Source organism: Geospiza fortis, unplaced genomic scaffold (assembly GCF_000277835.1).
Source record: "Geospiza fortis unplaced genomic scaffold, GeoFor_1.0 scaffold333, whole genome shotgun sequence".
NCBI lineage: Eukaryota > Metazoa > Chordata > Aves > Passeriformes > Thraupidae > Geospiza > Geospiza fortis.
Genome location: NW_005054347.1, coordinates 3,008,429 through 3,024,202, shown reverse-complemented (window position 1 = coordinate 3,024,202; position 15,774 = coordinate 3,008,429). Strand labels below are relative to the sequence as shown.

The 15,774-nt window shown below is 40.0% G+C and overlaps 1 protein-coding gene across 1 annotated transcript in view; it reads left to right on the top strand.

The window, feature by feature from the left end:
* The window catches only part of EIF2B3 (eukaryotic translation initiation factor 2B subunit gamma), a 99,283-nt gene that overhangs the window by 59,827 nt on the left and 23,682 nt on the right, over positions 1 to 15,774 (top strand). The window contains exons 6-9 of the mRNA XM_005423123.3: positions 6,690 to 6,820; positions 7,467 to 7,660; positions 11,588 to 11,665; positions 12,352 to 12,500. Coding sequence (XP_005423180.1) covers positions 6,690 to 6,820; positions 7,467 to 7,660; positions 11,588 to 11,665; positions 12,352 to 12,500 — 552 coding nt within the window. The remainder of the gene's footprint in view (positions 1 to 6,689; positions 6,821 to 7,466; positions 7,661 to 11,587; positions 11,666 to 12,351; positions 12,501 to 15,774) is intronic.

The following is a 15,774-nucleotide window of genomic DNA, read 5'->3' as shown; positions in this document are numbered from 1 at the left end:
GCAAAAGCTGTGTTTGCTGGGAGCTGTGGGGTGTTGCTGGCTGTTTGGCAAGTGGGCAGAGTTAAGGTTACTTAGATGACCTGTGCTGAGTGTGCACACGCTTTCAAAGGATTTGAGTATGTAATTGAGGAGTTTTAATTTCTGTGGTCAATTTTTCAGAAAGCTGCCTTGTTTCCCAAAGGGCTTTTTGGCAGAAGTGGAAGTTAGATCCCTGCTCCTTTAACTGCATCCAGACTTGGTGGAACTTGAGAACGGCTTTTATGTGGTTTGCATCCATACCATCCCTTTCATACTTTGATCTGGTTTCTGTCCATGTTATGGTGCCTGTGACTGTCACTTGCGTGTCTTCTGCTTTCCCTCCATCATCCAGAATGTGGGGTTTTGGTGGTGATTCTGCAGTTTTGGGAAGTCATTCATAAACTTGAGCCTGCAAAGCTGTGCAGTTTTACTGGCTTGCTGTGTAATGGCTTTTGAATGAGTCATGCACGTTCTTGTGAGCTTTGGGAATATGTTGCTGTCAGGCTTGAAGGTTTTAGTTAGAAAATAGTATGGAAAGACAAATGAAGCACAAATGCAGTCATGTGGAATTACCTTTTAGTAGAACATTTCTCGAAGTTTCCTTGTCTTCTCCCTAGGCTTTTAACTTCAAAAATAAGAGACACTGACAATTAATATGAAATTATGGCAGGGTATGAGAAATGTATTTGCTCTTTTTGTGGTCCAAATTTTGAGAGTAGAACAGGAGAAATAGAACATAGCAAGATGAAACAGATGTTTAGTGCTGTGACAAGTGCTGCAGGTTATTGAATTAGGCACAATCAATTGCCTAGTAACTTATTGGCTTGCCTGGTTACTTTAGAGTTTTCCTTTATTATAATTGGTCTTGGTTACACCAAAGAAAGGCAAAAGGATTATTGCAAGATGTAAGGGCAGAATTAGCCTTCTGCAGAGATGTGGCACACCCTAGAGATTTATCACTTGATTTTTTTTTCCTTTTTAATGTAGTCCTTCTCTGCTATCCACATTCTTAGCATATCTCAGAAATTCCAGCATTTTTAGTAATGAATCGGTGAGAAGAAGGGGAAAAGTCCTGTAATTCCTTTTTCCATTGTGCTTGTTAAAACAGCGTTGTGGGAAATGGACCCAAACACTGTCTTTTAAGTGGTGTTGAGTCTGAGGCAGGTGGTATTAACTCAGGACTACATTAACTCTTTTCAAATCTCTTTCCTGTTTCCTTGAGGAAACATGCCTGGTGTATATATGTGGCATGGGCTGTTTGCCTGCCTCTTACATTGACATTTTAATTTGGTCCATGATATAAATATCATTTCCCTAATCCCCCTTGCCCTGACCCTGTTTTGTCTGTTTTGTCTTTTCTTCAAAGTGAGTTGACTTTTTTTTTCTTGAAGGAGGGGGGAGGAGATGGGAATGGTGGCTGGCTGCTCTAGTTTGGAGCATTAAATGCTCAGGGAAAAAAATCTCAGAGTAACTGTTGTTTCTTTCTTTGTATTCACATGGAAATTTTTAATCTCCATCAAAGGATCAGGAGAAAATAACGTTGAGATTCAACAAGAGAGCTCCCAGCTTACATGGAATTTTTAAATGTTATTTGGCTTTATCCTTTAAACGATGAGAACCACGAACTATGTACCTACAGGGTTCAGAATTAACTTTTCTTTTTCTTCCAACGCACCCTCTTTTTTTTTTTTCTTCCCTCCCTTTTTCTTACATCTTTATTGTTCTGTATAAGCATGCAACTCCTTTCTGGCCAAAACTGTAAGTTGCCTTAGGATTTGTTTAGTTGTATTTATGTATACATTTCTAACATTAATTATGAGCACCAGTCTGAAATACAGCCTCATGTTCTTTTGATGTCATCTGAAGAATCTCTGTTGAAGGCCATGGAGCTAACCCAGTGTACGCTTGCATAGCTGTACAAGAGCTAACATTCGCCTGTTAAAAAAAAAAGGATACAAATAGATATGAAAGGGCTAATGATCTGCTTGTTTGTAGTGGGGAATCACAAACACTATCTGCACCTGTAGATGTAGCTGATTGTGCTGACAGTGATAGCAAGGGAAGCCCCCTGCAGCTACCCATGGAGGGTGACAGCAGATTTCACAGGTGGGTGCTGACAGCAACAGTAGATTTCATGCTTCATCACAGATTAATAAAACAGGGAGGATTTTTGAATGCTAATACTCATTAATACTATTTTATGGTGTTTAACATTAAACATGGAAAATGAAAATGAATGACAGCCGGTAAATGGAACTGACAGTTGTGTTCAGGGTGTCTGAAGCTGGTGAGAATTAGCTGCAGGAAGCAGAAGCTGTGGATGCTCCTGTTTCTGCTGTGGATGCTCCTATTTCTGCTGTGGGTCAAGCCAAACAGCACCTACAGTTACCTAGACTTGTGCAAGGTCACCTAAACTTAGATTCAAATAGACTCTTGTACTATTGTAAAATATTTTATGAGATTCCTTTCCTTATCATCATTGGTCAGAACCATTATTTTCCATGTCTTATGACAGAGTCTCCAGCAATACATATATCTAAGAACAGAAATCACAGCCCATTAAAGCATAATTGTGAAATCATTTTTTGTCCTTTTTTGGGGTCTTTTTTTAAGGGGACAGTATGAGTTTTTTCCCCCAAAACTCTTCTTGTGTTTCAGTTGGCTACGTTGTTCTTCATTTCTTGCTGAAGTTTCAATAAGCTTCATCCCAGAGGCAATTGCTTTTCAGCAACAAGTAAAAGTTGGCCCTCTGTGGGTCATAATGTAATGTAATACAATACAACATACATAGATACAAACTTAATTCTGCCATGTTGTAGACTGCTTTAAGTTTATTTGTAGTTAAAAGTCTCTGAAACACTCTGCATAGCTGTGTTTAAATTTTAAGCTTATTGACCTAGGGTGTTTTCACCCAACGTTCTTTCACAAGTAAAACTTTTTAATTTAGCATGAACCTTATCTGTGCCTTTAATGAGATGTAAAGATCTCAGAAACACTGGGAATACAGAGAGTGCACAGGGACCGGGGATAAAGGGATTCTAAAGGTGTAATTATGTCTTGCTGGTAAAATAACAGTTGTCTGACCAAGTCACCATTTTTGTTCCTTAATGTTTTAGGTTTTAAATAAAACTGACCTTGAATATTCTAAGTTTATATTGTGTGGGTCTGAGTCTGCAATCCACATAGATGACTGCAAGTAACTGATGTGTTAAGCTCTAAGCTCTTAGGTACATTTAATATTGAATTTTCCAGGGGGTACTTTTGATATTTAGCTATTTCATCTTCACTTGAATTCCAACTTTTTTCTTGTACTTGCACCATGAATTTCAACTGCCCAGTTGTCTTCATTTCCCACATTCATGCACTGTTTCTTGCCAACATCCCCTGTGGTTGTGACCTGCTGCATGAATGGCAGGGATGATACTTCTTTTTGCATGCTTAAAATGTGATCAGTATCAGCCTCTTTCAAAATTGCTGCCGACTCTTGTTCTCAGGATACTGGAGCCACATAAGGTGCTTCAGGGATTAGTGTGTCCCCCTCGCTTCATTTACAAGAAGACATCTAACAGCACTCTCCATTCTTGGTGGTTTCATTAAAAACCTGCTACTTTCTGTTGAGGTGGAAACAGACAGATAGAACTTGAAAAATCAAAGTTTAGGGAATGAAAAGTCATGAAAAAGGGCCTGTCACTTGGGCTAGATTTTATGAAAACATTTTTATTTTGGCAAATGTTTCTCAAAGGCAGGTTCATGTTTATGCTCTCTACCCTCTGGAGTTTGCTCTGAGGTGTCAAGAGCATGCTTACTCCACATTGGCTTAGAATTGGATTTCTGCCAAAATTTTGTGTGCCCTCCTCTCCTTCCACTCACCCTTTTACTTTCTTTCTCCTGGTTGTAGGAGATTTTTCCTTCTGTAGATCTCAGTGCATATTTCATTTTCACTTCTTGGTGCTAACAAAAACAACGAGCTTTAGAAACCAGGGGGCTCCAAGTTTTAAAACCTGAAGAGAATAAAAAGGATGCTTTCTTCAGCTTATACAGTGTTATGTTTATTTCTTCTTAATACAGGCATGTGAAGTTTGGGATTTGGTTGTAAGAATTTTAAATACACTAGACCAGAAACCTTTTTGGTTTGTCTTCTGTGACTAGGTTACAGGCCAGTTGGTTCTTCCAAACTCCTGCTAATTTTTGTCTTTTTTTGATTAAGGGTCTTCAGTCCCTCTGCGTTTCCTTTGACTTCAATTCCTTTCCTAGTTCCAGCAAGATCTTTGGTTTCTCCCGCTGTTGACAGTCAGATAATAGTCTCATGCTATCATTTTGTATATCTTAGTATGCAAGATCTGTTGCAAAAAATTCCCAAATCTTTCTCACAGAGGGCCTTACTGTGTATTTTTACTGCTTTCCAAAGGCAAATTCCTTTAATGTTGCATATAAATTGCTTCAGCAGCAAGCAGAGGCGAACCTTCCTGGTTTTCCTTTTCCAGTAAAGAGGATGTGTTTCTGAGCCACATCTTATGGATGACCCAGAGATTTGCTCCACCTTTGGCAAAGGAATGTGGCTGGCACTTCAGAGAATTGCAGGAAAGCTTCAGGAGTTTGGCCAAGAAAGATTAAACCATCAAAAACCAGGCAAAACTGCAAAACTTTGTCTTTTCCCCTTTCCACTGCTTTCATTTCCTACCGTGTTGTGTTGTCCTCTGCATCAGACTATTTAAGACTGCCAAATACTTGGGTATTTTATAGGTAATATATCTTATAAATGCCATAGCCAGCCTCTGAGGGAAACAGAGGATTGTCGGTTTTGGATGCAGTATAAAACCCAAGCAGGAAATCATTGCTGAATGGCACAGCTGCAGGCAAACACTGGGAGCTAGTAAACTGCCCATCTGCACAGCCCCACGTGTGTGGGAGCGCGGGGCGGCGCGGCCGCGGCTGAGCGCGCCTGTGAGTGGTTAGCAGGCAGAAATTCGGTGATTAGGGAATGCAGTGTTTCACTTGGTTAGTTCCTGAAATACAGCTATCTGAAGGTGATTATAATCTTATTTTCGAGCAGGAAGAGAGACTAAAGACTAGAGTTTTTCCTTGACTGTAATAAAACATAAAAGCAAAGTTTCAGAGGTAGGCTGCAGGAGAGAGGATGTGACACAACCTGAACTGAGGGCTGAAGAAAAAGTTTGGCAAGAAAAAGAAACATTCTGTATTTGTTCATAGGGCTGAACTGGCAATCACACCTGAATCTTCCCTTCAGATCTAGGGACAGGAAAGACTGTTTTGGTCCTTAGGTCTGCTTCACTATCATTGACCTGAACAGGGGCCTGGGTGGGCTTTGAGCTGGTCTTAAAGTTTGAACTGTGTAAGATCCCTGTTTGCTAGAGATTTTGCCAACCAAAATAATTTGCACTGTACTCATTCTAGTACTTGCCTTTGGTAATTTAATCTGTTAGTTAGTTCCTAGTTTTGCTGTCTTCCATTCTAAACAACTCCTCTTTCTTTCTGGGTTGTTATTTGTTGAGCTCCTCTAGCCAAACTCACTGTGTTAGTTCTCCAACCCTTCCTCTGAAGTTTAGCACTTCCTCTTACACATGCCAAGTTTGAGTTCATTTTTCGCATGATTTTCCCAAGTACTACTTTAAATAATCCACAATTCAGTAACTAAATGGAGATTGTTAAAATAATGAAACAACAACAATAAAGCTATTTTAAGACTGCACTCCAACTGTAAAAACTGTTGATTTGGTTTTTTTCCCAAATACTTTATTGAAAAATAAAATTTTCTTCTCATAGTCAAAATTAAATTTGCGGAGTTATAATCCCATGGTACAATAGACTTTCTACATTGATATTTGTCTTTTGGGAGAGCTTTTTGTTGATTCATTGCAATGTATAAATCAGTGTAAGAGTAGAGATACACTAGTGATTGGGACCCTTGTTTAAGGCATAGGTGATTTGGGATAAAACTCCTAATGGATACAGTAAAAGTTGAATTCTGTACAAGGGGAAAATGGGTGTATTGTCAGCTGAAGCCTCTAGAATCTAGCTTTCAGTTCAGTTACACCTTTAATATTGGAACATCTAAAGAATATGAAGGTCTTGGGACCTAAACTGAAACGTCTTAATTTCTCTTGTTAAAGGATTGAGTCTTTAGAATGTTCTGGATCTGTCATTTGAACAGGAATATCATTAATGCATTATAAAAATTTTACTTTAGTGATCTGATATTTCATATATCCTTGAGCATTTCCATATTTTTATCACAAAGAAGAGGAACTGCTTAGATTTTCCCTCTGTGGGTGCTTTATTCTCTCTTTTCCAGTCAATTGATGCCATTTTTAAGCCATATAAAGTGACTTCAGTTTTTGTCATTACAATGTTGGTACTTTCTGCATTCCATCTGCACACAAGTATGAATTGTAGGATAATGACATATTAAATTATAGTCACATCTGTTAAACTATAGGGGGCATAGTTCTGAAAATGAAGCTTTTTCCTCATTTTGAATATTTCTTTATATTTTAACGCATTAAGGAAGCAGGTGACTAGTGGACATTGTCTTAATGTCTTGCCATTTTGATTCGTCCTCATGAAGTGTGCAAAATGTCTGATGATATTATGCAAAGAAAATGAAGACATAAGTTTTAGCATTCACAGACCTCATGCGTCTCTTTCTCCAGGACAATCACATCTCTCCGGAGTGAACTGATTCCACATCTGGTTAGGAAACAGTTTTCTTCTCCTGCATCATTGCAGCAAGGACTAGACAACAAAGAAGAGGACCAAAAGAAAAAAGAGCAAGCATCCCTAGGTCAGTACAATATCAAAGATTTGGGTTTATGGAAGTTTTAAAGCCCTTATGCTACAGCTATGGAGCGGAGTAGAGTACAGAACTAGCCTGAAACACTATTTTAGAGATTCAGCTTTTTTTCCCTAGCAAATATTCTAGTAGATTTCTTTTTCAAATACTATTGTGTACTTTATACATTTTTTGTCCTCCCTTATTTTGGTGTAAACCAAAATTAGCAAATCAGCTAGGAGCTCTAGTTTGTTTGGATTTTTTTTCTGGAAAAAAAGTTAGATTCATTGTTGAAAATGTAATTTTAGGAGGGAGTTCCTAAAATTGGGTAGGACACAGACTAAACCTTAACCACCCTGTACTGGGAACTTGACAGGATCTCAGATTCTGGATTTTATTTCTAGTATTTCTGCTGTCTCCTTGTGTGACCTTGGGCAAAACATTGCATCTGTCCTGATTCCTTAATTCACACCTGCAGAATAAAAATAAGCACTTACTCACTACATGTGATAAAATCTGTTAATGATTGCTGAGTATCTAGCCATGGAGATGAGGTGAGGTGAAGATTTCCCTTTACCAACAGTATTTTAATAGTATTCCTCTTCAGAAGGTATTTCATTAAATCCTGTCTAACTTCATGCATGTGTGTGTTCTCCAGACATTTATAGTTTCATAAAGGAAGATAATAGCTTGCTGAAACCTGCTCCAGATAACTCTTGTTGGAATGATCACAGAGGAGATATGAATGAGACTCTCCACGAAGGGAAGGTGCGCTGCTACGTCCATATCATGAAGGAGGGGCTGTGCTACCGAGTGAATACTCTTGGGCTGTACATTGAAGCCAACAGACAGGTGAGGAAAATACAGAGGTTCCACCTGGGAATCCAGCAGTAGCTTACAGGACATTTCACCCTGCAGGAGTGACTCCCTGTGATACAGCTGAGGAGAATGTGGGAATTGAACCAGAGCCACGTTATCCAGGCACACATCACCCTGCTGCTGGCTGGATAGGACGTGAGGCCAGGAAACAGTGCTGTCACTGATTTACTCTAGATTTGATTTAGCTGAGAAAACCCTCACCCTACACACTCTTGTGGGTTTTTGGGAGCAGCAAGACCTGCAGCAAAAGAGCCACAAAGTGTGGAAAATTAGAATGGAAGTAACTTTGATAGCTCATTTAATCAATGTCCTCCATGTCCTAAAAGCAAGGTCAGTTCTGACTGGACTCTTCCTAGCAGATGTTTGTTTGTGATAATAGCAAAGATTATTAACAATTTGAAGAGCGATGTAAACTACCCTTTCATGTAATTTGCCTTATGATTTCCATTATAAAAGGATTCTTTTATGAACTGGTTTTCCTACTGTGTGACTCCAGGTACACACAGAGGTGAACTCTTGATCTGAGTTAGTATCTGTTGCAGCTTTCATTTTCACACTACTGAGAATTCATAAAAGAAAAAAAATAACAGATGAGAATTAGGGAAATCCTGTACTATCTAACAAGCTGGTGATTAAAAGCTCTTAATATCTTTGTGGGGCAGGGTTGTGGGGAGTTTTTTACTACACTGGCTAATGCAATGTACAAGTTCTCTGTACTTTGCTCTGCTAGTGATGAACTTCGTTGTTGTCATGAATGGACAGTTTCCTCTAGTTTTGAAAGACCAGTAAGGAAAGACTCAGTATTTCTGGAAGTGGGGCTGGAAAGGTGATAAAGTTGTATTGAGAATTCTGGAAGTGGTCACTGCCTTGCATTTGCTCTCAGACTGAATTGCTTTTTTTTTTGACAACATTAATGGATTAATTCATGCAAATCAGAATTGCAGAATGGCAGCATGAGTTTACACACTGGAGCTCTTTCTCCTTGATGTTTGTAGAGGAACATAGAAATAAAGTGATTTGCTTTGTGCTTAGGGAGATGAGGAAAAGAGGCAGCACTGCTGTCAGAGAAAACTTCCCCAAAAATAGCAGGAGCAAGTGTGCCCAAAGGGTTAAGGGAGAATACCACTTGCTAAGGGAAGTGTGCGTGTACATTTGGCAGCAGCCACTTCAGTAAAAAGTTATTGAGTTAAGCCAGTCAGACTCCATGTGGGATTTTTTGTGTTGGTTTTTTGTTTTTGGTTGGGTTTTTTTTTAACCTAAATATTCTACATTTTGGTTAGTTCAGGAAATATGTTTGCTCCTGGGTGGTACAAAGAATTAGTGTTTTGAAGTCACATTGGGGCCTTGAACGATGGAAAGGATTTTCTTTGAATTTTGAACTGTTTCAGGATGGTAAAATTTCTAAGGAAACTATGTGGAGGTAAAACATAAAATGGAGCTTAATGAGGAGTTGTGAGAAAGCAGTTCCTTTTTTCAGTGCCACTGCATTTTGTTTCTCTTGCTAATCCTCATAAAAGATGCACATTTAATTTGATTGGGGGGGAGGGGTGCAGGGTTACCTGTTTTGTTGGTCTCTAAGGAAGATTTTGGGTGTTTAGTTTGCTCTTATCTTGGCCTTCACAGACCAGATTCTGATCCCTTTGCTGCAAAGTCAGGACCTATAACTTTGAGATCCCAAAGGACAGACTCACATAGCAGTAGCAGTCCAGTCCAGTAGCTGTGGGAAGGAATGGCATCCTAACCCATTGCCCTTCTGGTGAGGAAACACTGCTCACATCATTTCACTTCCAGCTGGGTTTCTGGATGCCTGCAGCCTGTGTGTGGGCAGGTGGGTTCAGGAGGGAGTTATCTTCAATAGCAGGAAATAGTTTCTTTGTAAGATGAATTAAATCCAAACACATCTTAAACCTTCCCTTGACCCAGGCACTCCCTCTGACTCCTGCCCCCAGTCTAACCTTTCTTTTCAGAGCAAAATGCTTGAGCTTGTAGCTTTCGTGGGTTACCCCTCAGGCTGCACTACCACTGACTGATTCTAATAAGGCCTTTGCTCTGGCCAGTAAAATCCTTTATTTATTTCACCCCACCACCTTTCCACTGGGGAGGTCAAGAGCCTTTCTTCATTTTTTTCCCTTCCTGCAGATCAACACTGGATAGTAGGAATCTTTCCAACCTATGCTGTAGGTATGCTTTAGTAGTGTGTTCCTGTCCTGGATCTTTGTGTCAGGTGACATGTTGGGACGTCTCTTCACCCAGCCAGCATCATCCAAGCAGATTTGCCTAGTTTGTGGTGTTCTGGTAACCTGGTGGTTTTCTGTAGTGCCTGCACCTTGAACTGAAGGATCTAATCTACTCTTGCTTTTTAAAAAATAAACAAAATCCAAGTCTAGTAGGAAGGGCCAACTTCAAGTTATAAAGAGCTACAGATGTGAAAATGTCTACTGAGGCAACAGGCAAATTGAAATGATAGCTCAGAAATGTGAGCTCATCTGATCCCATCTTCTTCAGATCTGTGGGATTTGCTTTTTGAGGTTCACTCCTTAGCCATCAGCTCTTGTTATCCCAGCTTTCTAAGGAAATAATTTTACACAATTGTACTGTGTAGCAGTTCCTTAATAGCAACTTTGGAAATTGCTGGCAACATTCAGCCAAATTTAACAGAGCAATAGAGATCTCGGAGATAAGCTTTTCTAAGAGTTTTGTAAAAATAGGTGCTTGGGTAGAGAAAATGAAGACTTAATGATTGCTGCTTCCTCCCTTGAGGCAAACTCAGTTTCACCATCACTGTGCTGAGACTCCAGATGACCTCCCAGATGGACAGTGAGTGCCCACATCGTGGATCGCCAAGCAGCATGTGCAGAGCTCCACACCAGCCCCAGCACATGTTGCCTGTCATTCAGCCATACAATTTGCTGTGACAGAGACCTCTTAGCTCTCATACATCCCTGTCTCTCTGTCCTACCAAGAGGCATCATACATAGCATCACCCCTGCCCGTAACTGTAGCACTGTGTCTGTGCATTGCTGCAAGGCTTCCACCTCCCCTGACATCCCCATCCCTGCTGTCGTCACTTCTTCTGTGCTGTGTGACCTTGGCTTCAGCCAGGAGATGCAGAATGCCTCAGGCTGCTCTTTCACCCACAAAAAGAGGAATGATGGAGTGATATCCCATCCTCCTACAATGCTAGCTCCCCTTCCTTTCAGGAGCCAGTTCAGAATTGCTCTCCATGGGTTTGTTCTTGGCTACCTCATGGGCTGTGTCTCTATTACTGCTGCTGCTCTGTGTGCTTATCTGAAACCTGCCTTCTCCCTGTCGAGAGCCTTTTCTTGTGCAGCTTTCCATCGTCTGGAATAGCCACTCGATCAACTTTAGTTTCTTTCTGCTTTAACATCTGAAATACAATTTTGTTGCCCACGCCTCAGAGTACTATCTTATGGAGTGGGCTAGACACAGTCATCTTTTTATGCCAGTTTACTGGTTTATATTTGTTATTACTTGCTTCCCTCCCTTGCTTTACTGGACAGTGTAAAACACACTGAGCTGCATTAGGAATGGCACATGCTGGACATTGTGGTGACATACAGGATGTCACTGTGCTCAGCTGGAGCCAGCCTGCTTGCTGTTGCTGATCCACTGCTTCTCCACAGGTGGGAAGTTGAGTTGAAAGGAGACATGTAGTGCACTGTGGTAGCACTGTACCTGTCTCCTTTACAAAAGTGGGAGATGATAAATCACACACAGCTGGTGGACATTTGAAATGCAGTGACCTACCTTTCCCCATAATTTAAAATGTTTGTGGCAAATACACTTGTGCAATGGAAACCAAAGCCATCTTTGAGCTGTTTATGTAACTTGTGGGTACAGCACTATCATGTTAATTTGTGATGTGGGTTTTTCATGTAGGTTCCCAAATTATTGCTTAATCTGGGACTCGAAGAGTCATTGGTTCATGGGTCTGCACAGATCACTGATAGAGGCATGGTAAGTGTTGCCTTTTCCCATCTCTGTTCTTTCAGTAGTCTGCAGCCATTTGTTTCAAGAACTGCTTACTAAAATTCAGTCCCATTGTTGGAAGTGAAACCAAGTTCTGAAGTGTGGAATGGTGGAACGTAGGTGATGCAGCCCAGAGTTTTGTGTAGGCTCACCCATGGGTTCCTGCCTTTCAGTCTCTCTCTTTTGAAATGGTTGGTAAAAAGTCTATCTTACTCCCAAGTCAGACACTGCAGCCTCTTGTTCCCTCATGGCAGTTCCTGGTAGTTGAGCAGTTTGCCTCCCTAAGGACACCAAACCCAGAAAGGATCAGTATTTTAGCTTTGCTTCTTGCTAATGTGTTTTGGTTGAATGCCAGCTTCAAGCCTCCCTTTAACAGGTCTCACAGGGCAAACCTGAGTGAAACCAGTGAGTACCAGCAGGAACGTGCCTACAAATCCAGATCCACTGGATTTTTTTAGGAGTTTTACCAGGCTAACAGACCTGGGAAGACTGTCTGTCTGCCTATGGGGTGGGCCCTAAATTTTCAGGTCTTTCCTCTGCCAAGGATCCCTCAGGGTAGAGCCAGGTAAACTTTATTGATGAGTGCTTGAAACGTGCTTTGGGAGAGGTGTATGGAGAACATGTATCAGAGAGCTCCATGTACTTTTGCTAGTTTCTGTTCTTTTCTTCCCTAGGTTGGGTCAGACAGTATCATTGGGTCATCCACACAAATTGGAGAGAAGACATCTATCAAATACTCCATCATCGGCAGCATGTGTACCATAAAAGACAAAGTTAAGATAACAAACTGTATCATCATGAATTCTGTTACAATTGAGGAAGGGTAAGTTACCTTTTTGTACCTTACTTCCCTAAATTTGCAGTTTCTTTTTCTAGATAGATCCTGAGTCAGTAATTTTTGTCCTGTAAAGAATCCTCAGCCATAAGAGATGATACCAGGGGGTGTGTTTCCAAAGACCAAGTTATAAATAAGTCTCTACAAGCAGTCCAGAAGTGCACAAGTGAAACTAACCAGAATCTTGGAACATAAATGTCTTCTTTTCACAGTAGACCCTGTCATCTTCAGAATGTGTAAGTAAGCTAAGTGGATGTATGAGTCTGTATGAGCTTGTGTGTCACTCTTCCAAGTGTTATTTTAGTGGCTGGATTAGTGAGTATCCCTAAAATATTTGAGGCTCAAAGCATGTTTTAAAGAGGTATGCTTGCCAGCTAGAAATATTCTTCTCACATTTGAACATTACAGCTTCACCTAAAATGTCATTTTCTTTGGCCCTTTTTTTGTCATCCTGCAACCTTTACTTTACCATTGCCTATGCTGAGTAATAGAATAAATTAATAAACTTTTCAAAGAGAAAATCTGCCAACTAGTAGAGGTTTCTCATTCACTAAAGACACTGACTAAATAGTTAGCCTTGAGCTGTACATTTCCAAATGTGGGAAAAGTGGCCTGTCTGTAATTGTTGATGTCTGCATGCCCCCATCTTTCCATACATGCTGGCTTCCTGTGGATGTCAGTGGAAAGGAAACTGCTGATTGAGTCTGTGCAGACCTGTATAAAATCTCTGCTCCTTCATGGCTTGAGGTTTGCTTAGGGCCTCAGGAAAAAGGCCAAACTCTTAAAAAATGCCTAGTTGGCTCTGAAAGTTGCATATCTGAAAAACATAAAACCCCAAAGGATGTGGGGTCTATAGAGGATACTACTGTTACATAACTAAATTACAGGTAAGTATGGTACCTTACCACGAAGTGTTTGTCTTTAATAGAAATCCACAGTAATTTCAAGCACATCATAAATCAGAATTCCATTGAGTATAGAAAATAGCTGGTTTCCAGTTCAATCACAGATGGATCCAGTATGGCTGTATCACAGGCACTACTGTCATAAAAAGTAGAGGAACCTCTCTCATTTGATCGTGAGCCCCTCTGTCATTTTGATTAATGAATTGATGCCACAATCATAATGGTTTGGTTTTGCATATGAGGTCAGCAGCTCTACCATTAAATAGCAGAGGCAGCTAAGTGTATAAATAGCACTATTTTTTATGAAGAGTCCCAAATCATCTTGTATTTGTCTGCATTGGCATTTAGTAGTGCTCTAAATCCTAAATCGATCCCAGAGCTGTTGTGGTAAGCATTTCACAAAATTCCACAAGCATTGTAAAGTTGGTGATATATTATTTTTAAGAGAGATAAACTGACTTTTGGGTAACATTTTTGTGAATTCTAGAAAACAATGTGATCCCTAGTCACTCTTGGTGAAAACAATATAGCCACCAAAGAGTGAACAACCTCACAGTCCCAGGGATTTTACCCCCTTTAGCTGCTCTATGGTTACTGCACGCTGATGCACTGGAGTAAAATTTGTAATTATTCCTCTCCAGACAGAATTAAGACTATAGACCCTGGATCTTTATTGCAAAGCATACTCTAATTAATATTATGTAGATCTGCACAAATCCTGAGCTGATAAATTATTTCTTATTGCATCATAAGTCTTAAGATTTGAGGGGCATGAAGTCATGCATACACAGGTAGTGAGAAACAGAAATACTTTAGCTGCTGAGTTTTGTTGAAAGAAGCCTTGCTTGCAGTGAAGGATTTCTATGTATTTTTTAATGTATTTTGACTGTCTTTCATTACTTTGGTTAAATCTGATGGATTTTTGTTAAAATGCTAATCATTCTTACTGGTGTTGATGGATCCATTTGCAACAGGTGGATAAATTATATGTGGTTTTGCCCTAAACTGTCCACAGTGGACAAACCCTTATAAACACTTCTTCTCCCAAGTGTCTCTAAAACAGCTCAGGCTTTATCTAATCACAACTTCAGAAAATGTCTTCATCTTTAATTGGAAAGTCAGTATGTGTTGGCTGATACGGGTCAAAATGAGCATTATAAAGTTCCTTGACAGATCTAATTCATTTTTTATGTTGCACAGCAGATGTCCTACAAGTAAGGCGATTTTACCAACTAAAGTGTTGTATATTAGAAACTTCTGAAATTGCATTGAGAAGTGGATTAAAACTGTGTCATTTAAAGAATATACATTTTTATACTGACATGAGCAGCTCAACCAGACTAATGGTCTAGTATAATAATGCCCAAGTCAAATGTGAGTGATAACTGAAGGCCATTCTCAGGAGTGTTCATCACAGTAACACCAGCTTGAAGCAGTAGGCTGAGAAGGCTGCAGTAGGACACTTTTGGACAAAGGTGTATAGATAACTCAGAAGAAAGAAAGATCAGATAAATCTTTAAAGTTGGGATAGTGGGAACAACCAAAAGCAAAAATTGCTCTGCATTCTAAGTTCATTTATCAAGAGCTACATGGCACTGCCTTAGTATTTCCCTTACCTCTTCTATGACCTCTAGCTTCTCTGGGTTGAATCTTTCTTTTTTTTCCCCATCTGAGCTGCAAAAGTGATCAGCAGCTTCAGTTCACTATGTCAATATAGAAAAAGCAAAACGAAATAAACAAACAAACAAAACTCACCAAAACCAAAATTTAAAATGTTTATTTCTTGGTAGTTCTCCTATGTGATTGGGGGTCCTGTGCAGTAATTGCTGCAGCATCAAGATCCACAAATTATATCTCCAAACCAGTAGAAAGCTTTTGAATAGCTTCACAGCTGGTATTTAATACCAGCTTCTGAAATGGATAAATTCTTGCTGTGTAGGTGGGAACACCACAAGGTGCTTAGAACAAAACCAGGTATCTCTTATTAGGCAGTGATTGCCTCGTTACTGGAAGATCAGAGGTCATGGCCTAGATGATGATAACTTTCCCAACTGAATGGATCAAGTAACTGGGGTTAGTTTGGACAGCCTATTGCATACTGTTTGCAAATTATGATCTGTCCTTCAGCAATGGCTGGTGCATTTGATACTCTGGAGTACCAGAAGCTGAGTTTGTTTGCTTTGGTGTGTAGGGCTTCTATTACATTATATATGTCTCCTGTGAAGTGATTTGAGTAGATATGAATCCCCCCTTAGAAGAGATTACAGGGGATTAAAGAAGTTAGTAACAAGGCAAAATAATTGGTAGTCCTTTCTTAATGTGTTTCCCACTGTGCAGCTAATTCTTCCATCAATGAG